Genomic DNA, 27,225 nt, shown 5'->3' with positions numbered 1-27,225 from the left:
AAAAAATAAGGCACAAAACCTCAAAAATGAGAGAGAAAACGACATAAAAGAAACACAAAATGACAAATAAGAGACACAAAACCACATAAATGAGACACAAAACAGACACAAAACAACATAAATGAGACACAAAATGATGAAAAAGAGACAAAATAACACAAATGAGATACAAAATTAGAAAAATAGGACACAAAACGACATAAATGAGACATAACAACAGAAATGAGACACAAAACGACTTAAGAGACACAAAATAACACTGAGATGCAAAACTAGAAAAATAGGGCAAAAAACAGCATAAATGAGACACAAAAGTTAAAAACGATCCAACAGTGAAGAGAACAGTGAGCAGCTAAACTCCCAGGAAACAAAGAGAAAGAAAGAAAAAATAACAGAAACTCCAACAACAAATCCATAAAATCGGTAATAAGAAATTTATTTTCCATCAATTACAAAGAACAAAATAGTTGAAAAAGCATAGATTGGTTTGTTACATGGACTGTACAGGGGGGCGCATGGTGTCGCTACATGAAGCTAACGAATAAAACAAGGAGGAACTCTAGGAATATTTAAGTCATCTGATGAAAAAATATGAAATCTTCCATGTCTAGGTACAAAATAGAAAAGAGATGAAGCTGATTGTGGACCCTGATACAGTGTTTAGGCCTCTTAAACCTCGTGGCCTCTTTGGTTCCATCGTTAACACGTCTGAGCTCAATTTAATTCTACAAAAATAACTTTTTATCTCATTTCCATGGCAGTTTCTGTTCATTTTCCCATTTCTAGTTCTCAGTGCAAATATTCTAACCAGGTCTGGGCGAGGTCGGGGTCGAGCGACGGGCAGGTGAAACCCTCGGAGCGATGGGAAGCTCTTATTCTGAAAATACCGAGGCCCGAAAGTGTGTCTCAAAGTGTGTTAGCGGGCCGCGGCAGGAACTCCGCTGGGACGGATTCATTTAAAAATCACTATTCAGGCGTCGCATTTGGGTCAAAGTTAGCCCCAGTTAGCCTCTTTTCACATTTCAGCCACCGCAGGAAAACTTTTCTAGGATAAAAGAGGAGAAAATCTGAGGAAAAAAAAAACGTCTCCGGGGGCCAACGTAATAACTTGGTCGTCTTGTGTGACATTGAAGCCGAAACTTTTGATTCTCTTGCTTTTCAGCCTTTAAAACTAAGATTTATAGCATTTATACATAGGAAAGTGACCAAGAATATGTATTTTTACATAGAAAAATCATAAGAAATGAGAATATCGGTTGATTGGAAAAACTGTTTAAATATCAATTTTACTCTAATTGACACATAAATAGCTCTAAAGAATGAATCTATAACTGTTAGCACAGCCAGTTTTTAAGGTTAAATATGTTTTAAATGATGGGAAAGTCAATAGCGACCAAACCGAGGGAGGATTTTTAGATGTTGTCACAGATTTGTCTCTTTTGTGACATTGCAACTTTTGTTTCTTGAGATTTAGAATATTGTCTATTTTGACAACTTTCTAGGCCTTTTGTCTCTTAAAACTAAGATTTATTGCATTTATGCATCAGAAAATGACCAAGTGTATGTATTTTTTACATAGAAAAATCAGAGTAAATGAGAACATTGTTGGTTTGTTTGGTTGAAAAGCTAGTTTAAATGTTAATTTTATTCTTATTGAAGCATAAATGTCTTAAAAGAAAGAAACTGTATCTGTGAAACAGCCATTTTTCTAGGTTAAATAATGAAAAAGTCAATAGCGACTAAACTGAGGGAGGATTTTTAGATGTCACAGATTTACCAAATATCGTGCAGTTTTTTTTCTCTTGTATGACAGGGAAACTGAAAATTTCTGAGTCTCTGGATTGATAATATTATCAATTTGCCAAACTTTTCCGGTTTTTAATTCCTTAAAACAAGGTTTGCACATGTTACATGTGCAAAATTATCCAGTAAGCATGTTTTTGTATCGAAAAATCATACTAGACGAGAATATTGGTTTGTTTGTTTGATGGAAAAACTAGTTTAAATATCAATTTTGAGCTTATTTATGCTTAAATAGCTTTAAAGAATGAATGTATACCTGTTAAACAGCCAATTTTAAGGTTAGATACGTTTTAAATGATGAAAAAGTCAATAGCAACCAAACCAAGGGAGGATTTTTAGATGTTGTCACAGATTTCTCAAATGTCCTGCAGTTTTTTTTGTCTTGTGTGACGTTGCAACAAAAAACTTTTGAGTCTCCGGATTAAGAATATTGTCACTTTTCACAACTTTTTTTGACCTTTCATCTCTTAAAACAATGATTTATTCATGTTAGCTGTCAAAATTACCCAGTAAACATGTTTTTGTACAGAAAAATCATAACGGACGAGAAGATCAGTTGGTTTGTTTGATGGAAAAATTAGTTTAAATATAAACTTTATTTGTATTTATCCATAAGTAGCTTTAAAGAATGAATCTATACCTGTTAAACAGTCAGTTTTTAAGGTTAGATAAGTTTTAAATGATGAAAAAGTCAATAGCGACCAAACAGAGGGAGGATTTTTAGACATTGTCACAGATCTATCAAATGACCTGCAGTTGTTTTTACATTTTAAATGTATGTTTTGACCTTTTAAAGACACATAACTTTGTTTCATCTGATCCTCCTGCCTGAAGCTCGACCGTCGCCTCTCGCCACGCTTCCATTGTTCAAGTATAAATGATAGTTTGTCACTAGAGCCTCAGTTCTGTCTGATAAACGGGTAAATTCTATACATTGCATAGCTCATGCGGCACTTATTAGTTTCTCGAAGGACCGTGGGCAGTGGTGCCACTCAGGGCTCATTAAAGGCATTTTCAATCTGCAAGTGCTACTGTCAAAGTTTCACTCTTAAGTTAGAGATGCATTAAATATGTTTTCAGCGTTCAAATCTTCCCCTTTGAGGAGAAGCTGAAGAAAAGCAAATGTCCAAACATGACAGAAAGATGTCGATGATTCTTTTCCTGATTCTTTCCACCATCTTCATGTGCTGATAAAACACCGTAAAATAGCATTTCTTTGATTTCATACAAAGACTGTAAGATCTCCCCAAAAGTCAACTCAAATAAAACAAACTTAAATGTGGTTGAAAACAGACAAAAGGCAAATTTATGTCGTTTGTTTAAAACCAAAAATGTAAAAAAAAAAAAATGTCAGAATGTAAAGATAAGAAGCCAATAAAAAAAAACAGTTCATTTTAGTTTTAACTCAGCTTTTGTTTGGAAACAGAAATCATGTGTTTTTTAAAATTTTAAACCAAAAACTAAATCATGACACTTTTCTCCCTTTTTTTTTCTTTTTCTTATTTTTGATTTAAAACTGAAAAAAATTAAATTGGGTCCATTTTCTGTTGATTTTTTTCTCCTATTTTGTTGTTTTTGCTGGTTCAAAATGGAAAAAAGTTTTCACTGGTTGTTGAAAATGGAGAAATCAAAACTAAAAATGGGTCCATTTTCTGTAGTTTTTTTTCTGTTTTGTTGTTTTTACTGGTTTAAAATGACAAAAAATAATAAAAATTGACAATTTTCAATGGAAAAATCAAAAATGGGCACATTTTAAGTTCATTTCCTTGTTGATTTTAAATAAAAAATCTGAATGGAAAAATTACATATATGATTACAGAAAACCACAAAATGAGCGGTGTGTTAGACTTTGTTCTATTTAGGTTAACAGGAAAAAATTCTTGCTTTTTTTGTTTTTTGGTTGAAAACAAAAAAATTCAAAATGGCCGTCTTCCACTCATTTTTGGTGTTTAATGGGAAAAACAGTATTTTCTGTTTGGAAATTACACAATAAAAGGATTTTTTTTTTTTTATTCTGACACCTGATTTTCCAAATTTAACTCTCATTCTACATGTTGGAAGCTTGAATTGAAACTGAAGTTTATTTGAAATTTTTCAGAGATTGTGCTCAAAATTTATTTATTTTTCTTGTAAACAATTTGCCTCTTTGTTTATACAGTTTATTATTTTATGAAGTACCTTAATTCTAATGAAAATTCTGTTTTTGCAACATCAAAAATCTTGAATACATTTATATTTCTGTTGTAGAATCAAGAATCTGAGTAATTATTTGAGTTGATCCCTGATTGGGATCCTTTAGGTAACAGGTTTGGAAATTTAGAAAAAGAAACAAGATTTAGCAAAAAGTTTTGGCCGATTGACGTTGAATTTCCAGCTTTTCAGAAATGCGCTGCAGTGTTTCTCCAGCAATGAAGATGATGGAAAGAAACTGAGAATTTGTTTCTGCGTCCGAATGTTTGCCGGTTCTATGGTGGAACCAAAGGTCCTGTTAGACGGAGCCAGAAGTGCTGTACGTTGGCGGCTTGTTTCAAACCGTTTTTACCCACTGTTCTGTCCGGAGGCGTCACTGGACCGACCCAGGCCTCCATTTTCCAGGTCGGGTTTGAAGAGTTTCGATCCAAAAAACACTTTAGCAAACCTCAAGATCTTTGTGAAGAACTTTGGGTTTGTTCTCCAGAGTGGAACCTCTCATCACAGGAGATAGAAGGAACTATATGAAGAGACATAAATATATGTACAGGTCTGAGTGCAGGCGTACATGATGGGGAGTAGATACGTCGTCCATAAATATTCTATAATGTCGGGAATCCGTCGGGTTCTTTAAATAAAACTCAGGCGCAGCCGCACTCGTCCACGATCATGTTGGGAACGTCGCGCTTCACGATGTTGTACTCGTCGTCGAAGTAGAGCATGGACATGGTGCTGAGCTTGGTGGGGATGCAGCAGGAGTTCATGGATCCGGGACTCATCCCCCGCATGCGGTACTGGTTCACCACCGCCGTGTGGAAGGACGAGGCCGAGCCGGGGACGCCCGCCATGTAGGCGGGGCAGCTGCCTTCGCAGTAGTTCCCGAAGTACCCCGACGGGGCGATGATCCAGTCGTTCCAGCCAATGAGGCGGAAGTCTATGTAGAACTGCTGGCGGCAGCACAGGCTGCTGCTGCCGTCGCACTCCAGCCCTCGCTTCCGGATGCGGTGTTTGGCATCGGCCTGCCTCGCCTGCACCACCAGGAAAGGCCGGTGGGACTCGTCGCCGAGGCCCAGCAGGACCGGCAGGACGCCCTCCGCCTCGCAGCCCTCGCAGCGGACGTCCAGGTTCTGGCGCCGGTCGCCCTTCTGGAACACCAGCCGGACGGCGTCGGTCAGGCCGAAGGTGTGCCAGCCGCTACGCTTCAGCTCCACCCGACGCTCCACCAGGTTCCAGCGGCTGCCCAGACCCGGCTCCTGGTAGTACACCTTCACCGTCACCTTCCGCCGGCCGCGGAGCTCCGAGGGCAGCAGCTTGAAGTAGAGCCAGAGGGTGGCCTGGACCACCTCCAGGTTCTGGTTCCCCTCGCTGGAGATCAGGAAGAACAGGCTGGACTTGGACGTCACCAAGTCGTCTGAGGTGAACAAAGACAGCAGAGTTACAGAAACATAAAGACACAACGCTGGAAACAAACACAAAAACTAAAGTCAACCAAAACCAGTCTTTATCTACAACAGCGTCAGATTGTTTAGCCAAGCAAAGTTTTCTACGATGCAAAAAAAGAAACAATAAACAGACACGAGAATGAAATCAGACGATGTCAGAGACAAGGTAGTCAGAAAAAGACACAAAACAACCAAAAAATACGCAAAACAAACTGAAAGAGACACAAAAACCCACTAACTGAACAGAAAAAGATACGTGAAGACAAAACAACACAAAACAACCAACAAAAGATGCAAAACAAAAAGGTGAGCAATGTCCACAAAGTGACAAAAAATAGTCACAAAAAGCTGCAAAATAACCAAAAAATACGCAAAACTAACTGAAAGAGACACATCAACACAAAACAACCATCAAAAGATGTAAAATAAAGAGAAAGGAACACAAAAAAGACCATGAAACAAATGAAAGAAAGAAGAGGTGAAACACAGACAGAAAAAAGACACAAAAGAGCCAAGAAAATACACAAAAAGATACAAAATGTAAAGAAGGAAACACAAAACAATCAGAAAAAGACACAAAACTAACACTAACTGAACAGAAAGAGACACAACATGAACACGAAATTACAGAAAACAACAAACAAAAATGCAAAACAAAGAGAAGGAGCCACAAAAAGACCAAGAAATTAATAAAAGAGTGAAGAGATGAAAGTCAGAAAACAAAGATGCAAAACAACCAAAAAAAGACACAAAAAGACCAAGAAATGATGTGAAACAACCACAAAAAGATGCAAAATAACCATAAAACCAACATGACACGTCGTACTCCGTGGGAATCTTCAGTTCAGACATCAGGAAGCTGGAAAAGTGATGTGAACTGAAGCTACTTCCTGTTTCTGACGTTTCTGCTTCCTGGAAGTTTTGGTGGAAATTCTGACATTTTAGCAATAAAAGGTTTTGGGGTTTTTTTAGGCCAAAAAATGAAGAAACAAAAAAGTTTAGTAACAATCAGGAAGTTTCATTAAAGTGTCTGTTTCTGTTGTTCAACACAACTTTTGTGAAGTTTTAGTAAAAATCACAAACTCACAACGACTCACACAATAACACAAAGACACACACATGAAGACAGCAATTCAGAAGCTTGTGTTGTTTGATTTGTTTGTGTTGTTTGATTTGTTGTTGTTTTGTTGTTGTTGTGTTGTGTTGTTTTGCTATATTGTTCTATTTGTGTTGTTTTTGTTGTGTTGTTTTGCTATATTGTTGTTTTGTCTGATTTGTTTGTGTTTATGTTGTCTTTTGTTCGTGTTGCTTTTGTTTTATGTGTTTTGCTATTTTGTTTGTGTTTTTGTTTTGTTCTTGTTTATGTTGTTTTGTTCTTGTTTGTGTTGTTGTTTTGCTGTGTTGTTGTTTTGTTTGTGTTGTTTTACTCTGTTGTTGTTTTGCTATTTTGTTTGTGTTGTTTTGTTTGTGTTGTTCTTTTACTGTGTTGTTTTGCTGTTTTGTTCATGTTGTTGTTGTTTTTGTTTGTGTTGTTGTTGTTTTGCTTCCAGCTGGCCCTGCTGCAGCTCGGAGGTGAAACTTGGACACGACGTCCAACATGTTGGACAGAAAAGCGTCTCAGCAGGAGACGAGTCGACGCCAGAATGAACCAGCCGACAGTGAATGCAGCGTTTAACTACCAGACTCACTAAAGACCTTTTATTGTGAAAGGGAAGCAGCAGGAAACAAAACAAACAAACTGCCTCTGTAAATGTTTGTTTATAGACTTTTGAAATTACTTACTGAGATTTTTAGGGATGCTTCATTTTCCTACATTATCTTTTGAAAACATTTTTTGTTCACTGTACATTTTTACACTGTATTTTTTACTTTTGTAAACTGAAAATTTTACAATAGAAATATTTTTTCATGTTGTTCACATTCATTTTACATTATTTTAATACTATTTTTAGAATATTTCATACTTATTTTTTAATTTTATGCACACACTATAATGATAAACACATTTTTAACAGATTTTTTTACTTTTTTGTTTTACATTTTTGAACACTGAACACTTTTAAACGGTGTATATATATTACATGAGACTGTTTTTTAAATATTTTTGCAAACTAGTGTTTTCATTACACATTTTTTTTCTACATTTTTACTTGATGTATATTTTTTGACACTGCCATTCTTTAAATATAGTTTTCAGATTTAAGAAAAAAACAAAACAGTGTACTTTATCTTTTTACTTTTTGTAAACTGTGAATATTTTTACATTTGAAATATTTTTGAAATATTTTTTGCACACTGAATACTCTTTACAGTTTTAAAAAAAAAAATTTTGCAGACATTTTACTTAAATTTTTTAACCTTTTCCCACTTTTTTCTTTTTCTTTATGTACATTCCTTTTTTAAAAAATATTTTGGTACATCGTAACATTTTTACATTACACTTTAAAAAAAATTTGCATGTTTATTTTTAAAATTCCATTTTTGGATCCTGTAAAATTTTTTCACTACATATTTTTCGGTTTTTTGTTCGTTTTTTTTTGTTGTTTTTTACACTTTATGTTTGACTTTTTTTCCTGCACTGTTGTTTGTATGTAAAAGTTTGAAAGAAATTTAAACAAAATTCCTCAAGATAGTCAAAATTATTCAGAAATATGCCCTGAATGACTCAAAACTTCTACAATACGACTGAAAATGGTCGAAAATTACTCAAAAAATGTCCAAAATGATTCAAAATGCATCAAAAACATCTGAAATCCTACAAATGACTCAAAACTTGCCCTAGATGTCGTAAAATTTGTTTAAAAAAAAAAAAAAGACTTAAAATGTAGTAAATGGTTAAAAAATTCCAAAATCACTAATTTTGTCTGTAAAACATCCGAGCATCGAGATATTTCCATCACAGTTTCCTAAACCTCAAACAATGACGAAAAAGTTTTCCAAAATGACAAAAAAAATCCAAGATTACAAAAAAATTCAAAATGACAAAAAAAATCTAAAATGATTAAAAATGTTTCCAAAATGACAACAACAAAAAAAATAAAAAATTCCAGCACAGCTATATTTTTTCCTACATTCCTGAAATATTTTCCGTTCATGAATTTCCAGTAAAAGCCTCAAACTCTCCTTGTAGAAACGATGGAAACTGGTGGTTTGGCTCGTTTCTGGAGGCGCTTCTTTAAATGTGGAGGAATCTGAGGATTTTAGATGAAGCTGAACATCTGTCCAACATCTGGGAAACATCTGTTCGGCTTCATCCAGTCGCTGAGAGACGAGGAGCAGAAACCAGCAAGAAAAAAAAAAAACGATTTAACCAGAAAATGTAACTTTTACTGAGTTCAGGTGGAACTTCCTCCTGAGGAATGAAAGATTTGAAGCTTTCTGCTCAGAAATTCATCCACATTTTACACATTTTACTCCTTTTTCAGGTTTGTTTTCTTTTTGGCTGCAATATGCTGTTTTTTCCTCCTGAACGTGTGATTTTACTTCTTTTTTTTCACCTTTTTACTGATTTCCTGCAGATATTTTCCAGTTTCTTCAGTAAAAATCTTTGTTTTCTCAGTTGAAGTTTATTAGTCCATTAGTTTTGTGAGTTTTAATTAAAAAATTCTCTGAAGTTGCAGCATTTTCTGGCACTTTAACAGATTATTGAGGATCATTTCCTCTTTCTGGGTGGAATCTGATGTTTTTTGGATGGAAAATTAGAATCTGCATCGAATTTAGATCCGTCCTGCTGAAAGAACTTATTTTCTGCAAACTGTCCAGAGTTTTCTTGATTTTCTTGCAATAACTTTAAGTCTTTGTGGGTTTTCTGTCTTCATGCTGCCAGTTTTACAGATTGTTGATGATTATTTCTTGTTTTGGGGATATAATTAGATGTTTTTTGGATAAAAATCCAGAGTCTCCTTCATTAATAACACATCATTTGCCAGTTTTGTCAAAAACAGTTTGATATTTTCAATTCTGTTGCAAGTAAAGTTCAAGCTGTAAAGAATTTTCTTATTTTTGTTGATTTTAAATTTTAAAAAGGTGAAATGTTTAACCTTTTTCTGACAAATTGGTGAATTTTTTTCTGCCAGTTTTGCAGATTTTTAGTTTAATGTCTCGATTTCGGGTAAAATTAGATGTTTTTTGCAAGAAAATCCAATTTTTATTCACTTGTTTTCTCCTAAATCCAACCTGTAAGTTTCATATTTTCAGGTATTTTTTGGAAAAACATGTAAACTTTCTTGATTTTGTTGGAATAAGTTTTAGTCTTTGTGGGGTTAAACTTAAAAAAACAGGTGAAAAATGTGAAATTGAACCTTTTTCTGATAAATTGGTGCCATTTTTCTGTCAGTTTTGCAGAATGTTGGTGATTATTTCCTGTTTTTTGGAAGAAAAGCTTACTTTTATTAATGCGTTCTAAGATTTCTTGCAAAAACTTTCAAACTGCAACCAGTTTTCTTACTTTTGTTGGAATAACTTTAAGTTTTGGTTGGTTTTAAATTTTTAAAAAATGTGACAAAAGTCAAATTTAACCTTTTTCTGATAAATTGGTGCCATTATTCTGTCAGTTTTACAGTGTGATGGTGATCATTTCTTCCTTTAGGGTAAAATTTCCTGTTTTTCTGGAAGAAAAACACATTTTTATTCACTTATTTTCTACTAAATTCAACTTTTATGTTCAATATTTTCAAGTATTTTTGCAAAAACGTGCAAATGTTCTTGATTTTGTCAGAAGTTTCAGTTTTTGTGGTTTTTAATTTAAAATGAAGTGAATAAAATGTAATGTGAGAGTGATTGTTTGTCTCTGTATGTAGCCCTGTGACAGACTGGTGACCTGTCTAGGGTGTCCCCTGCCTTCAGCTGAGTCAGCTGGGATAGACTCCAGCCCCCCCCCATGACCCTAGTGAGGATTAAGCGTGTATAGATAATGGATGGATGGATGAATAAAATGTGATTTAATGAGATCAGAAGGGTTTTGACCTGAACTTCACTAAACTGGACCAGAACCAGAACCAGGACCAGAACCCGCTCCTTCACGCACCTTTCTCTGCGAAGCTGATGATCTCGGAGTTCTCCTCCAGGACCTGGTTTCCGGTCGGGTGTCCGTCCAGCTCCGGGATCTCCAGCCGTCCGTCCTCCAGCAGCTTCCCGGCGTGCAGCTTCCTCAGGGCGGTCACCATGGCCGCCTTGGGCAGCGGGTGCGTGATGTTGGGTCTCTCCCGCATCTGCAGCCGGCTCAGGATGTGCCTCTTCACCGCCTCCAGGAAGTCTCCGCTCAGCCGGGACTCCGGTTCCTCCGGGTCCCTCTGCGCTCCGCCGCAGGACGCGCAGGTGTCCCGGGACGCGTCGGTTCCGGGCGCGGCGGCGCAGCGCGCGGACGGGAGGAGGCAGGCGGCGGCCAGGAGCAGCGCGAGGAGGCGGCGGCTCATCGTGAGTCCGGGAAGAACCGAGTTGAGTAAAAAAAGCACAGGAGAGAAACGGGAACCGGAGCCAGAAGCCGCTCCGTGCGTAACGGCTCCGCTCTGACGCACAGTCCGGCAGCGGATCTACATCTCCGTCCGCCGGTTCCGGTCCGAGAAGTTTAAAAACAGCAGCGGGGTCAAGGGTCCGGTCTGTATTCCGGTTCTCAGGGGGTTTGGAGCCTCTTCACAGCTTCACCGGCCCGGTTCGTCCCGTAGTCCAGACACGTCCTCATGTTCAGGCCGAGCAGCGGCACCGAGTCCCGGAGAGCAGAACCGGTCCGGTCAGAGGATGAGGAGGAGGAGGATGAAGAGGAGGAGGACTGAGCGCACCGAGCTGCGTTTCCATTCTGACACCCGGAGCCCCGAACACCCAAAAGTTTTTATATCCGGGGGGGTCCGGACCGGGAGGGCGGGGCCAATCAGGAGCCGGAGAGGAGGCAAGGGGGGCGGAGCCAAAGGAGGAGACTCCTCCCCCTGGAAAAGAACCAGAGACAGAGACTGGACCAGGTGGAGACAGAACCAGAACAGACTGAAGACGTCATCAGAAGATGTTCTAAACCACTGAAAACTGCCCAGAATGACTCAAAATTTCACTGAAATGTCTCAAAATCTGTCTAAAATGACTTATTTAGTGTCTAAAACAGCAGAAAACTGTGGAAAATGGTCATTAGTGTCCCAAATCTCAGAGAAAGACTAAAAAAAAAGTGCCCAAAAGGACTCAAAATATGTTCTTAATGACAGAAACTGTCCAAAATAATTCAAAATACACCTTAAATGACTCAAAACTGTTGAAAAATACTCAAAAATGTTAAATGACAAGAGATCTTTCAAAATCATTAAAAAAACATGTCCAAAATGACTAAAATCTCTCCATAATATCTTAATTTGTCAATACAACAACAGGAAGTAGTGTGAAATGTCCACTGCAGCATCTCAAATCTTTGAGAAAGACTAGAAACGTGCCCAGAATGACTCAAAACGTGTCCAGAATGGATCTAAAGACTGGAAGGCATCATCAAAAGTTGTTCAGAATGACTTGAAACCAGACCTAAAGCATTCAAAATCAGTCTAAAATCGCTCTAAATCAGTCCATTTTAACTCATTTTGTCCATAAAACTTCAGAAAACTGTACAAAATGTTCATCACAGTGTCTCAAATCTCAGAAAAAGACTAGAAAAATGTCTAAAATGACTCAAAATGTTCCAAATAACTTGGATTTTGGCCTAAAAGATGTAAAATTTGCCTTTAAATGAATAAATATGGATTCAAATGGAACGAAAACAAGAAAAACTAAAGAACTCAGATTCAGTCTTTATGAACTTAAAGCTCGTTCTAGATGACTTCACCTCTTCTAAAGGGACAAAAATAATCAAAATATGTTTAAAAGAAAGCAAAACACGAATGACTTAAAGTCTTGGAACTAAACAACTCAGACTGTGTCATCAACTTAATATTTGTCAATTTTTTAAAAAATGTCAAAAATGACTCAAAATTTGACCAAAGCAGAAGAAGAAAAATGTTTTAAATTCATATACAGTGAAGCACGGTGGTGGCAGCATCATTAACTTCATGAACTTCCTGTAGTTCTTAGCGTCTTTAAAATGATGTTTTCCAGTTTGTTGAAGGCTTGTTATTGACCTTAATTAATTAATAATTAATTAATTAGTGACATCATCATCATGTGACCTGTGAAGTTGTTTAGCTTAGCATCACTCAGCTAACAGATTCTCACGTTGTCCTCCATAAGCAGCATTTTAACCACAAAAACCACCAAAATAAAATGCGGAAACAACAGTTTTTGTTGCGTTTATCTTCCTTAAAACGACTAATTTCACAGTGGACTTTGGTGAAGGTTCCTTATTGAGCTCGAATCAACAACAATAAACAGCAAACAATAAACAATCTAATTAACTTCCTGTTTCTGTAGTCAGAAGTATGCGGACACTAAATCTTCCACCTGACTGTATTTCTATTGAGGTGTGCGTTTAAAGCGTCCACATACTTTTGGAACCCGTTTTTTTCAGCAGAGTTTGTGAACTTTAAAGGCTGAATATCAGATTTCTAGAACTTCAGGAGCTTTAGGAGCTGATTCTGATCATTCAAATGTCCACCAGTCAAGTCTCTTCAGTCAAATGTGAGTTTCTCCTCTGCAGCTCCAACAGATGAGCCTCCGGACGACAATATTTGTTAGTAAAAACTCCAAAACAAATCAGCTGCAGAGCAACAGAGAGCAACAAACACAACAACAACAATAACATGGAGAATAAAAACAGGATGGATGGTTCTGATTTTAATAAACATGAAGTAAATAAAAAGTTGAAACAAATATTTAAATAATAAACAGGTTTAATACCAGGAAATTACATGAAACAGCAGAAAAAACACATAAGACAACTAATAATAATAATAATAATAATAATAATAATAATAATAATAATAATAATAATAGTAATCAATATAAAATCCCTCACAGTCATAAATAATAGTATTTTAAATTATTATAGTAATTATGGCATTATTTTAATATCTATTGTGATTTTGTATTACTTTTAAATACTATGAAATGACATTACATTACATTAAAATAATTTCAATAATTTTAGAAAACAGAAAGAAATTGCATAAAAATACTTAAACATAAACTAAATAAAATTCATCAATAAATAAAAATAATAAATGACTTTAAAATCTGTAAACATGAAACAGAAAAAACACAAACACAAGATTAAAAAATAAAATAAATAACGCTCTGCTATTTAATTTATTAACTGTATTAAATACTATCATTAAAATTATTATTTATTTGATTTTTTTTGTTTAGTCTTATGTTTATGTGTTTTTTTGTAGTTTTGTGTATTTATTCATGTCAGACTTTTTTTATTTAATTTTTTTATTTTACTTTTATGTTTTTTGTCATGAATTTTATCACAAATATCATTGTTTTATGATTTTATTAAATTATTATTACATCTAAACATTTTCACTCCTTCAACGAGTTTTATTTAAATTTAAAACTTGAATTTGTTTCAAGTCTGCAGAAAGCAGTGAAATGGCGCCATCTTTGGTCCAAACACAGGAAGTACAAGCACAAGACCTCTTCAAAATAAAGTTATTTCTGCTGTTAACAGTAAAACAAAGTCTGAAAACTACAAAAATTATTAATAAAAGACAGAAATAACAGAAAAGACAAGTTAAAGTTAAGCAGGTTTGGTGCTAGGAATAAAAATAAAAATGGCATCGAAATGTATTTTTTATTGTTTAGTTATTAGTTGTATTATTTGTATTTATTTATTTATACATTTTATTTAGTTTATATTTTAGTATTTTTTAAGTTTTTAAATTAGTTTTATTAAATTATTGATTAATGTAATTTAATGTCATTTGAGATGTTTTAAAATATTTTGTATTACTATGAGTGACTTTATTATTGGTATTATTTACTGGTCTTGTGTTTATGTGTTTTTTTCTGCTGGTTCATGTAATTTATTGTCAATGAGGTATTTATTATTTTTTAATTATATACTGTTTATTTAGTTTTTGTCTAAAAAATTTTACATTTTTAAAATTTTTTTAAAATATTGATATTATTTATTTAATGTTATTCAATGTGATTTTATATTATTTTTCAAATACTTTTTATTACTGTGAAAGGCTTTTGAGTTGCTCTATGAACTGAGCTATAAATACAGTTATTCTTATTATTCTTATTATTATTCTTATTATTATTCTTATTATTATTATTATTATTATATTTAGCATTATTATGTTTAGTATTTATGTTTCCATGTTATTTATGGATATCAGATTTATTATTTTTATTTGGCTTTGTAAAAAACATTTTATGGTGAAATTTTTTTTAAATCATTGAAATTCATTGTTTTTTAAAGAAAATAAAGAAAAGTGAACTGCATCTTTAATGTTATTTTAATATTATTTCTGTTTATTTGTATTTTATTAATGAAATTTTATTTGAGTTACTGTATGAAGTGTAGTATCTAAATATTAATAAAATTATTATTTACTTTAATATTTTTATTATATTGTTTTATATGTACACGTAGAAACTTTGTTCAGGAAGATTTGTCAGTAGCTCAGAGGACAGGCTGCTTTTTACACAACCTTGTAAGAGAATGTCTGTCAATGCTTTCAGCAGAATTTAGAAACACAACACTTCCTAAACAGATATTTTGAGGCTGTGAGGTTGAACGTTTGAGAGTCTATCAGTGTGTTTGTTTGTGGTCTTTCTGTTTCTAGGTGGAAGCTGAATTAGTGAGGATGACTCCTGCTCCTGTCATCTCTAAGCTCCTCCCACATCTTTACCTGCACATGAGGAAAATCACTCCTGTAGAATGCAGGTATGTTTGTCATTATTATAAAAAGATGTTGCCTGGTGACCTGTCAGAAACCCATCATACAGAGTCAGCCAAAATAATGTTTACACACATCAGGAAAAGAAAAACTTCCATCAATATTTCAATACCAAATGTATTCAGACATCATGAGATTAATAAAAGTTATCTTTGGCCTCTACAATTACAAGAGGTGCTCAAAGTGGAGGCCACTGGCTTCCAGACATTTCTGTTGTGTTGTAGACGTCACTTGTTGATGCTCCATTCATGAGGGTAGCGCCATCTGTTGGGAAAACATCGTACAACAGGACACAGAGTTATCGTGATTTGATCAAACTTAGAAAGAGGAATCTATATGTATAGAAGTACTGATACAAATGAAATATTTATAAAAGTTTTTCTTTTCCTGATGTGTGTAAACATTATTTTGGCTGATTCTGACTGTCAAGTCAAACTGGGAGAAGCTGAAATCTGATAGAAAGAAGAAGCATTCACACAGGTGCTCCACTCAGCTGGGGCGGAACCAATCTGCGGCTGCAGGTTTCCTACCTGCAGCATAAAAAGTGACACACGCAGCACTGAGGAGGAACTGAGAATGAATGACCTCCTCAAATAAATAAAGTGGCTGTGAGCGTGAGGATCTGCGGCAAACTGTGCAGGACTGCGTCATCTACAGAAATCCAGGTAGCAGCAGGTAAGAGCAGAACCATGAAAGATCTGGGAGACTGTTTAACCTGCAGAACGTGTTAGCATTAGCATTAGCCACGGAGCGGCTGGTTGCTAACTTTCTTATGTCTGTATGCCATTTATTGCTGTGTTTTTGTAATTGCTCAGTTGAAAATAAGACTGCAGGCTAATTGGTACTAATTAGAGGTTTTCCAGCTAAGGTTAAAGACCAGTTAATTCTTTCTGTTTGTAATGGTGGGTTTGTACTATGCACTTTATTCTATTTGTTTATTTATTGGATCTGGAACGGAATGCACTTTAAAAGTCACTTTATGCACTTTAAATAATTTTAAAAATATGAATTAAAAAGTATAAAAATAGTTTAAAAAGTCTGATAGAAATGTTAAGAGTAAAATTTGTTAAAATGTGATTAAAATCAACTCTTTAAAATGCAGATAAATTCATATGCAGCATAGGATTTGTTTGAAAATTGGTCATGCCATGGTTTGTTGCTTCAGTTATTTGATGTTGAGGTTAACAAACATAAATTGAGCAGCATTTACTAATGAGGTGAAATTGTACGAGGGGAATGGCTGTTACTATCTGCTGAATGCAATATTGTGAACATTGTTCTTTTGTGTTTTGTTTAAAGGTTTTTCACCTAAACCTATCAACTAAATCTATCAACTAAGTTGCCATCGTTGTTTCCATGACCTTGCAATCATTGCAAAATAAAAGAGGAAGAAAAGAAAGCAACTGTTTGACTCATGAGTGGAGTCCAGCTCATAACCTGGGTAGATGAAACATCCTTTTTCAAGTGGGGAAACTGCACACTAACCCTCAAAATCATCAATGATATTCACACGTCACTGAAAGTGGGAGGACACTGACTCTGTGAACTTAATGAGAACAAAACTGTCATTTAATTGTTGCTCTGAAAGCTTCTTTAGTGAAAACCGGCTGGTGTTGTGCTTTGAAACAAACTGCTGTTGAGGTCTGTGTTTTTAGGTTTAACCCCACAGTTTCTGAATGAACTGATAGTTGTTTTTTTTTTCCTGATCAATGTGGACGTTATAATTGATGGTAACATTTACTGATCATATAATCAGCATGACAATATAACAGTAGAACATTCTGACCACCTGACTAATACTGTGTTGGTCCCTTTATGCTGCTAAAACTCTTCTGACCCAGTGGTTCATCAGAACCTCTGTGGATCCTGTGGATTCTGTGGATCCTGTGGGTTGCAGGGTGGGTCCTACCTAGACCAGGCTGATCCTGGACCATCCCACAGATGCTCCATCAGATGTGGATGTGGGGAGTGTGGAACCCAGGTGAACAGCTTAGCTCTGTCGTGTTCCTCAGACCACTCCTGAGCAGTTTTAATTTGTCCTGCTGAGGGAGGCAGCTGGCATCAAGGACTGCTGTTGCCATGGAGACTAGGGGGTTGTTTGTCCTGCAGTGTTTAGGTGGTGGTACATGTCAAACATCCACATGAATGTCAAGGTTTCCCAGCAGAACGTTGCATTAGAACAAGATGATGGATGTTGTTCTCTTCAGCTGTCAGTGGTCAGAATGTTGTGGCTGATCAGTGGATCTGTCTGCCTTTACTCTGACATCCAGAGTTATACAAAAGTGTAGAACGTGTGCAGTGCAGAAGAGATTTACTTTATTGTATGCAGTTTTAGTGGTTCCATCAGAGAAAATCATATCCATATACAGATTTTTATTAATTCCAGAGCTGGTTCAGTAAAGATTATAATAATAAATATATCAGATAATTCTTTGTCGCAGTTGGAATTTTGCAGACTGAGAGATGGTTGAGAAGGTTTGCAGTTCTTGTTTTAGCAAAATATGTTATAATAGAAGATCTTTATTGTCATTGTACATGAAATTATCTGCAAACCAGCAAAATCTATCAGTCTGAGGAATCTAAAAATAAACAAAGAAAAATGCTTCTAAAGCCAATAATAAACAGAATATTTTGAGGGAATATTCTAAAAAGGAAAGAAAAGCTCCATTCTCACTCCTCTCAGGATAAACTGTCATTAAAATTGACTTTAAATTTAGCTTCAACATGAGATAAAAACATTTACTTTCATTACTGATGTTGTCAAGTTTTAATAAAGTTGATGCTACTTTTATAAAATGATGAAAGTGAATAAATTGTATTTCTGTGATCTGTGTTTGATTTCTGTCTTTTCTTCTGTCATCCAGATGTTCAGAGGGAGATGATGCCACATCTGGTCCAGCTGATGGAAGGTCTTGAAGTTCTCTGACTGGCCTGGACTGAAGATGGTCGTCTCACTGGATTTAAGGTTCAGATGCTCAGTAACAAACTCCACCAATGTGCCAACAGGGAAGCTTTAGGTTTATTAAATGTTGCTATGAAGGTTTCACTGTTTTTCTTTGTGAATGCAATGAGCTCCAACTGAAAGTTGAATTAGAACTTAGAAGTAAATCCTTCCATCTGAAAGGATTTAGTTGCATTAATAACCTCATAACATTCTAATTTTTATTCCAGTCTTGGTTGGAAATAGAATCTCTGTATTGATTCAGGTAAAAACTGAACTTCACAGCATGTTGGAGCAAAACAACCAGATGAAAACTGTGATGGTGTTGGATTGTCAGACCGTAATGTTGCAGCTCAAAGCAGCTTTTCTATCTCAGTTTATTCTGACATTCAGCTATGAATCAACACAGCAGATGGTGATCCATGCTGTGGAAGTCTCACATCTCCTGATTTAATGGAGCTGCTTTACACTTTTTACACTGTTTATTCACCAACACTTTATTTAATAAAAGTCCTATCTAGTTTTTATGAGGAATGTGATGCTTTAATTTCTCTGTGAATAACTGCAGTCTAATGGAACAGCTGGAGTTGTAACATCTGTCCTGATATTGATCATGAAGTATTGATCAGAATACTTATGGTCAGCAGTCATCCCTGAAGTTTTACATTAAAATCTTTACTTGTGTTGTGAACTTTGGTAAGAAGCAGAAACTTTAGCGTTGCCATGGATACATGGGTGTTAAATTCTGTCCATGTTTCCATTTTGGGAAATTCAGTCCAGCAGATGAGTTTGTTTTTACTGGCAGCTACATTCAGTCTGAGATATTAAGAATAAATAAATAAATGTGCATAATGTGGAAATGAACAGATTCTATTTTTATTTATTCCTACAGCGGATGCAGGGAAAGTTCCAGAATGTGGAGGAATTTAGTCTCACAATCACAGACAATAAATATTATCTGAAAGTCGGATTATTGTTGTTTATCAGCACAATACAAAAAGATTCATGTTAGAAATATTCCAGTTAAGACTCTAGAATATCAGGATTTATGTAAATTTACCTCAATAATATGAATGTTCAGGTTAAGATTGTACAGTGATATTTATTATGTAAGTTTAGCTGATTAAAGTTTATGACTCTGCACTACAATATTATTTATTATTTACATTTACATCATTATTATAATATTTAGGGTCAGACTCTACAGTATTGAGATTAAGAAATCAAATATTCTATAAAATGTAAATACACTGAACTCATTTGGATTTATTTAAGTGAGACTCTACAATATTATTTGACACAAATCTATCTAAATCAACATTTTAATCATTTTTACTCCAAACATTTACTGGACTGATTTAAACATTAAAATCACTCCTTTCTAATCCTCTGCTGTACGTTCAAACCTGAGGCCTTAAATAGAAACACACAAGTATCTGATTGAAGGAACTTCTGCAGAGTCCTGGTTCCAGAACATGATGATAGAATTATAGACAAACTTTAACAAAAGCTGCCTGAGAGTTTACAGGTTTTTATGTTAGATTTCTTTAGTAATATAATGAGTTATCAGCAAAAATCAAGTGTTCATTTGATGAACTTCATTTCCTAAAACATCCAGAATTGGAGCTCATATCTTTGGCAGCTGTAAAGTTTCTGCTCCTTCAAAGTTCACAACACAATGAATGAATTCCTAAAACACTCTCAATGCTGGAGAGCGTTTGATGCTGAAGCAGTGAGCAGTTTTTCTGTTTCTTCTCTGGAGATGCACAATGAGGGACGTCTGCAGAGACTGAGAAAGAGTCTCACCACATCCTGACATGAGGAAAAAGACTTTACTGAAGACTACAATGAGGAAAAACTATCAGACAGCAGACGGCTGCATTCAAGGTGAGCTCTGAACATTTGATCTGGAACAGGAATTCAGTAACGGCAGCATGAGCTTCATTTTAGTCTGTAGCTGCTGAATTCATGGATGAATCATCTGGCACTAGAGAGGAAGACCATCAAACATCCACGTCAGCTGATGGAGGTCCAAGAGTCTCACCCAACAAACAACCTACAGAGTGAAGACCTCCAATCTGATTGGACGGCCTCCTATTCAGCCACACGTGTGAACAAATGCCTCTAAGCTGATTTGTTTTCTAAAATAAATCTAGTTTGAGTCCTAATCTATACCTGTGTGTTTGCTTCTTTACACTGCTGTTAACAGTTTAGGCTGTTAGATTGTTCCAGATAAGACAAGTACAAGATTCTTCAGAGCCGTTCTACCACGAGCCTGACAGGAAGAACTCCAACAGCTACTGAATGTTCCTGTGGTCCCCTCAAGGCTACAGGAGGAGTCCTACGAGGACGAGCCAGTCCACCTGATGGTGGCCAGTCGCTGCGGTTCAAAGCCAACACCGACTACGTGGACTTCTACTGGACCACACGGAGGCCTTCAAACCGGACCAACAAGTTCAGCGACTCCCCGACTCGTGGGTCTGAGGACGCCGCCGAGCCTCGGTCCAGCCGGCCTCCTGTCTGTGGGTGTTTGAGTGCTGAGAGGTTTGTGGATGCATGTGAACGTTCTGTGTTGAAACAGCAGCTTTGGACTCAGTAACGCCGGGAAAAACCAAGAGCTCCTTTATTTGTGACTTCCACTAAAAAAACTGATGAAAATAAGTTTGCCAGGGTTCTGACTGATAACAGATTATTAAATAATGAAAATAATCGTTTAAATATTCCTTTAAACAATCCTTTTAGGTCTACATTTCCTTTACACTGACTTCTTGGTATATGTACAAGTATTTTGGGTGGAATATACCATTAAGCCCAATGTTCAAGGGTTCTTCTGGGAATATACCATTAAACCAACCTTTTAGGTAAATGTTCCAGGATGTTGGGTAGAATATACCATCAGATCAACCTTTTAGGTCTACATTGGAAGATTTTAGAGTAGAATATTACTCCAAACCATCCTTTAGGTCTACATTTAAGGTGGAATACTCCTTTACACCAAGATTTTTTGGTCTACATTGAAGGATTTTAGGTGGAATATTCCTTTGAACGAACTTTTTAAGTTTATGTTCAAGGATGTTGGGTGGAATATACCATCAGACCAACCTCCAAGGTCTACAGTAGTGAATTTTAGGTGGAATATACCATTAAACTCACCTTTTAGGTCTACATTGGAGGATTTTAGGTGGAATTTTCTTCCAAACCGTCTTTTAGTCTACATTTAAGGATGTTTAGGATGGTATATTCTTCCAAACCAACTTCTCAGGTCTACATTTCAGGTGGAATATTCCTCCATACTAACTTTTTTGGTCTACATTGAAGGATTTTTTCTAAACCACCCTTTGGGTCTATATTTGAGGTTTTAGGTGGAATATTCCTTTTAACCAGCCCCTCAGGTCTTTGAGGATTTTGGATGGAATACTCGGTTAAACCAACATTTTAGGTGCATGTCCAAGGATTTTTGGTGGAATGTTCCTTTAAGGTGGATGTGAGGACCTTGTAGGTGGAATACTTCCTGAAACCAACCTTTTAGGTCAACATTCAAAGATTTAAGGTGGAATATTCCTTTAAACCAACCTAAATTTCATGTTTTGATCATTATCAAGTGAGAAACCTCAATCCAGACTCCTCATAATGACGTTTGAGATTTATGCTGCTGTTATTTGTTTAGTCCAGACTAAATGACAGAAATCCACAACTGTAATTTTATTTCAGGACTCGGTTATTAAATGTCAAAACAATCCATGTGACTCTAAAAACTCAACAGCTTTACAAACTCTAAGATTAAACTCTCCACAAGGATCCAAAATAAGTTGGACTTCTACATGAGAGCTTTAATTATTCTTCATCTACTTCCTGAAAAGTTTGGTCAATAAAAAAGACAAAAACTAATATTTTCAGCTGAACTAAAGACAGACTTTGTGATTTTTCTGCTCACATGTTGTGTTGTTGTAAACTTACTCTTTCAAATAAATATCCTCCTAACCCCCTGGAAACCAGCGTTTGTCCTGTTTTTGTGTTGCTCCTCGGCGACCCTAGACAGCCGGGTCCTAATGTTTTTTGAGCAACACACCATACTATGACGTTTTTACAATGATGGTTCTACTATGGAACCAGTTTGACATGTTCAGGTGTTCTTTGTGTGAAAACTCAGAGATTTCAGGTATCAGAAGGTGGTTTTCAACTTTCTTTGTTAACTTTCTGCTTCAACTTTAAACTAAATTTCCTTCACTAAGCCAGCCCTCTGGACTTCCAGTAAGCTGTGTTCCTATTGGCTGTCCAGGTGGCTGCTTGGTGTTATCAGGAACACCTGAGCAGCTCAGTGTCTTCCTGCTTTATTTAGCTGCAGACAAACATTTCCTCTGCTTCTCTTCACCACTGAACCGGGTTTGGCTCCATTGCTTTAGTTTGTTCTTTAGGCGTTGGCTTGCAGCTTCCAGCAGTAAAATCGTCTTTAATGTGTTTCTTGGTGTGTTTTAGGGCTTTGTACTGGATAGTTGTCTTGGTAAATGTGGTTCTTTAGCCACAGTTAGCACATGGTGCTAATGTGTGCAGTGATTAGTGGATTTGGTGCAGCTGAGTTGTGTCTTTATCTTGGCTGTAGTGAGTCTTTAGAGGTTTTTGGTCAGACACATTCTGTATTCTTGTTTGAACCAACGTTGGTTGTCCAGAAGGTAAGAGTTCCTGTCCTGATTCTCTGTTCTCAGAGGTTCTCTGGTAGGCTGCAGGAGACTTTAGCGTTTGGGTTGTGCTAGTTTGGTTTTTGTATGGTTTCATTTGGACGACTATCTTGAGGCCCCTCCATGTGGTTTAGTGAGGTTTTCTGGAACAGTTCTACAAAGCAACCTGCAGCAGAAGAGACTTTGAGAGTTTTTAGGAAGTTCTGGAGACCAGACTTTAGAGCAGCAGAAACATTTGTCAGCAGTTTGAGCAGGAGAAGGTGAGCTTCAGAGTAGAAATGAGACGGAAACCTTCTTGACCCGTGTGGTGAGGTCCTGTACCAAGAGTTTGAGCAGGTTGTGAAGAGTCTGTAGTTCTTTGGTCTGAAAGCACAAGAAGAGTCGACTCATTAAAGGAGAAAACAGGAGATATTGTTGGTTCTTCTGTCGCTCTGCAGTTTCCTTAGACTGAATATCAAGTTTATATTTTAAATGATTTCCCATGTGAGCCCAAGAAGACTTCAATAAACTCCCTCCATCCCCTGGACACAACATATTTTATTACCATGTTAAATTTTTTTTTTTTTTTTTTTTTTGAGTTTTAATCATAGTTTTTTTTTTTCTCTTTGCTTGTTTAGTTTTGTCATCTGTGTGAAAGGTGCTAAACAAATAAAGTTGAATTGATAAACTGAATAATTGACTAACTCATGATTGTGACAACAGAAGTATTTTCATTGTGATTTAAGGGTTTGTTTCATTTTTAAGGTTGGGGTTAAAATCTTGACAGAAAAAAAGATTAAAGAAATAAACTACATTAAAAAAGCAATTAAATCAAAGGAAAAAACATTTAATACAATAAAACTTTTAAAAAGAAAATTAAACATTAAATACAATTAAATTATATTAAACAGACAAAATATTTAATTAGATAATTAAACAGAAGATACAAAACATGTAATTATGAAATTAAACAAATTTTTAAACAAAAATATTAAACATTAAAGATGAAATATTTTAGATAATTAAACATTTAAAAAATACAATTAAACAAGAAGAATATTAAACATTTAAAAAATACAAAACATTTAATTAGATTATTAAACCTTTAAAAAGACAAAACATTTAATTAAAAAATTAAATGTTTAATTAGAAAATTAAATCTTAAAGACAATAAAACTTTAAATAGGAATTAAACAGAAAATACAATGAAGCATTTAAAAAAATTTAAAAAGGTGGTAAAACATTTAAAAAGAAAAACCTTAAAGATTTAATCGAAAAATTAAACATTGGGAAAGAAAAGGAAATTTTTCAAACAAGCCGATAAAACATTGAAAAAACAACAATTAAACATTAAAAAGACAAAACATTTGGAAATCAAATCAGACATTAGAAAAGAATAAAAGGTGAGAAAAGAGCAAAACTAAACATTTAAGAAGAATCAAACTAAAGACAAAACATTTGAAAAGACACCAGTTAGACTTTAGAAGATCAAATTAAACAGAAGAGACAATAAAACGATCAAAAAGAGCAAAAACAGATAAAGGTTTAAAGCTTTTCTAGTCTGAAATGAAAACATCAAGTTGTTTCTTCAAACATTTCCTCTTTCTATGTTCTTGGTTTGATTGTGGACAGATTTACTAAGAACTCATTTCAGAAAACTGCTTTCCAGATAAAGTCTACTAGTAGTTGAAGGCATTGATCAAACTAATGTTACCTTCTGATCTCCACAAACTTTACTGTTCAGTGAAGAGAATCAAAGTTTGTTGAGGATTTCTAAAAAACCCACAGGTGAAGGTCTGAGAAGAACTCAGATGGATGGTCTAAATGTGAAATCAAGACTCATGGTCACAAGTTTTAAGGCTTCTGTTAACCAGAAGTTCAAACTAACAGAGAAGTACTGAGAAACTTTTAAAATTTCAGTCCTCAGACTGTCTGAAGGTTCAAACTAACAGAGAAGTACTGAGAAACTTTTAAGATTTCAGTCCTCAGACTGTCTGAAGGTTCAAACTAACAGAGAAGTACTGAGAAACTTTTAAGATTTCAGTCCTCAGACTGTCTGAAGGTTCAAACTAACAGAGAAGTACTGAGAAACTTTTAAGATTTCAGTCCTCAGACTGTCTGAAGGTTCAAACTAACAGAGAACTACTCAGGAACTTAGAAGATTCAGTCCTTGGACTGTCTGAAAGTTCAATCTAACAGAGAACTACTGTGGGACTTAGAAAATTTCAGCCCTCAGACTGTGTGAAAGCTCAGGTCCTGAGGACTCGGGAGGTGTGGAGGCTTGGAAAGTCTTGGAACTGAGGGTTCCACCCTCCAGCACAAAGGCTGAAGTCCAACCTCCTGAGAAAAACGGTCGAGTCGAGACTCGAGTTAAAAAAAAACTCGAAAACGACAAAAATAGATGATAAATGCGCAAAAAAAAGAAGAATTAGTATCTGAGCGAATAGCTCAGGGGATAAGAGAGTGACTACAGAGTGGAAGGTCGCAGGTTCAAGACCCCCACGGCAGTTTTCTTTCTTTGTCTTTGTCAGGATTTTGAGAAAATTTAAGAAGTGTCTGGTCTTGAACCAGCGACCTGCAGCTCCATAGGCAAATCCTTAACTCACTGAGCTACAGATCAGATAAAGAAATGAATTCGTCGTCCCTTTGGCATCGTAGTTCCTGAAGTGACCACATGGGTGGAGCAGGCGGAGTCTGGGTGGAGTCAGGGCGGAGAGTAGGCGGGAGGTGGGTGGCGGCCTCCCCCTCTACTCCCGCCTACCCCCCCACCACCCACCACACCTTCCCCGCCGACGAGTTCTTCCTCACGAGTTCTTCGAGTCGCCACGAGTTCTTCGAGTTCCACAGGTTTTCCCCAGTTTCTGGAGTTTCCACCAGGTCGAGGCAGAACAACTTGTCATGAAGAGGTGTTGAAGTCGGCCAGGATGGACTGACTTTTTACAGCACTAGAAGGAAGACCACTAGAAGAGCAGGTCTTTAACCACCATCCAGAAATCCATGGAGTTGGTCAACTTTTATCAACCTCCATCCACATGTTCAACTTCATATCTTTGACATTTTTAGCACCACAAACCTTTAGTATCACACTTTATTATCATTTATTAGGACTTTAATGGAATCCACCAGCAGATTTAGTTTTTGTTGACAAACTTTATTCTTGTCGTCGTGGGACTGCAGTATTTAAAACTGTTCCTTCTATTTGACCTCATGTTTATTAGTTTTAGTGGAGAAACTTATTTTAATTGTCCATTAGTCTCTTAAAAACCAAATAATAAATTGGATTAGTCAAGAGTTTAAATTTCTTACTTTGTCATATTTTAAATGACAAAAAATATAAAAAATAAAGCTCTTGAGACAATTTGACCTGTAACTGGCGTTATATAAATAAAATTGAATTAAAATTGTATGTATCTTGTAATGTTGGAGTAATTCAGCCATATATGTTGGAAAAACACATTTTCTTTGTCCATTAATCTGTTGATTGTTTTCTCCACTAATTCATTTCTTGTTTTGGTTTATAAAATGTCAAACCCAAATATATTCAGTTTACTGTCATAAAAACCAAAAAGATTTACATTCATGATGCAGGAATCAGGCAGTTTTTCACTTTTTATCTTAGTTTAGTCAGAAAGATAGTTGATAATGTGTGAATTGTTGCAGCTTGTGAGCCGTAGAAGGTTTTAATCTTTGGGGCCGAGTGTCAGAAAACATTTAGAAACCAACATCAACAAAACACTCAACAAAGATTTGAACATCATTAAAGGGAAATCCAACTTTTGCATGACAATGTCTAATTAAAGGACATTTATTTCCAACGTAAATGTGTGATATTCATCCTCTGGAGCTTTCTCTTCACATCGTCTTCCACCTGGACTGTTTGGTCGGGAGCATGTGCAACAAACATTTGAAAAACTGCACTTTAACATCAATGAATGACACTGAAGTTTAATCTCTACATAAATGAGACTGAGTCTGGATGTGCTGCTCTGTCATTAACTCCTAAGTTTAGGGAAAGTTCAAACAAAAGAGGACAGTTCAGATCAGACTTGAGAATGAGCTGATTTTTGAACAAACATCTCAGACTTTCTGAGCTTCAGCACCTACAGCAAGATATTTTAACAAGAAGCAACTCAAGAGATCCAGAAGTTGGAGAGAGTTAGCTTTAGCTGAGCCAAAGAACATGTGGGACGCTAACCTAGCAAACATTTCAGACTTTTCTCTGTGAATTCTGAGAAATAATTTCCTATTTAATGACAGAGCTACACATCTTAACTCAGTCTCATTAAAACAGACTCTAATTCAGTGTCATCCATCCATATTAAGTGCAGTTACCCAAAATGTTTGTTGCATGAGCTCCAACAAAAACCTGTCCAGGTAGA

The 27,225-nt window shown here is 35.8% G+C and overlaps 1 protein-coding gene and 1 long non-coding RNA gene across 6 annotated transcripts; one reads left to right on the top strand and one right to left on the bottom strand.

Moving 5' to 3' along the window:
- Positions 1-411: 411 nt before the first annotated feature.
- LOC111574682 (inhibin subunit beta B) lies at positions 412-11,248 on the bottom strand. Its single transcript, XM_023279397.3, has 2 exons — positions 10,462-11,248; positions 412-5,404 (listed from the first exon to the last, which is right to left on the bottom strand). Exons 1-2 carry the CDS (start codon positions 10,847-10,849, stop codon positions 4,635-4,637), a joined length of 1,158 nt encoding a protein of 385 aa, XP_023135165.1. The 5' UTR covers positions 10,850-11,248; the 3' UTR covers positions 412-4,634.
- A 3,713-nt stretch (positions 11,249-14,961) lies between these two features.
- Positions 14,962-21,527, top strand: LOC129348406 (uncharacterized). Of its 5 annotated transcripts, none has more exons than XR_008600947.1 (3): positions 15,775-15,925; positions 18,115-20,299; positions 20,401-21,527. It is a non-coding gene; the product is annotated as an uncharacterized LOC129348406 (long non-coding RNA). The 5 variants fall into 5 exon arrangements; XR_008600946.1 differs by lacking the exon at positions 20,401-21,527 and having other exon boundaries at positions 18,115-20,078; positions 20,183-20,359; XR_008600945.1 differs by lacking the exon at positions 20,401-21,527 and having other exon boundaries at positions 18,115-20,078; positions 20,142-20,359.
- The last annotated feature ends 5,698 nt before the right edge of the window (positions 21,528-27,225 follow it).

This window comes from Amphiprion ocellaris, unplaced genomic scaffold (genome assembly GCF_022539595.1).
Source record: "Amphiprion ocellaris isolate individual 3 ecotype Okinawa unplaced genomic scaffold, ASM2253959v1 Aocel_unscaffolded159, whole genome shotgun sequence".
NCBI lineage: Eukaryota > Metazoa > Chordata > Actinopteri > Pomacentridae > Amphiprion > Amphiprion ocellaris.
The sequence above is the reverse complement of the archived record's forward strand: the minus strand, read 5'-3'. Positions and strand labels throughout refer to the sequence as shown.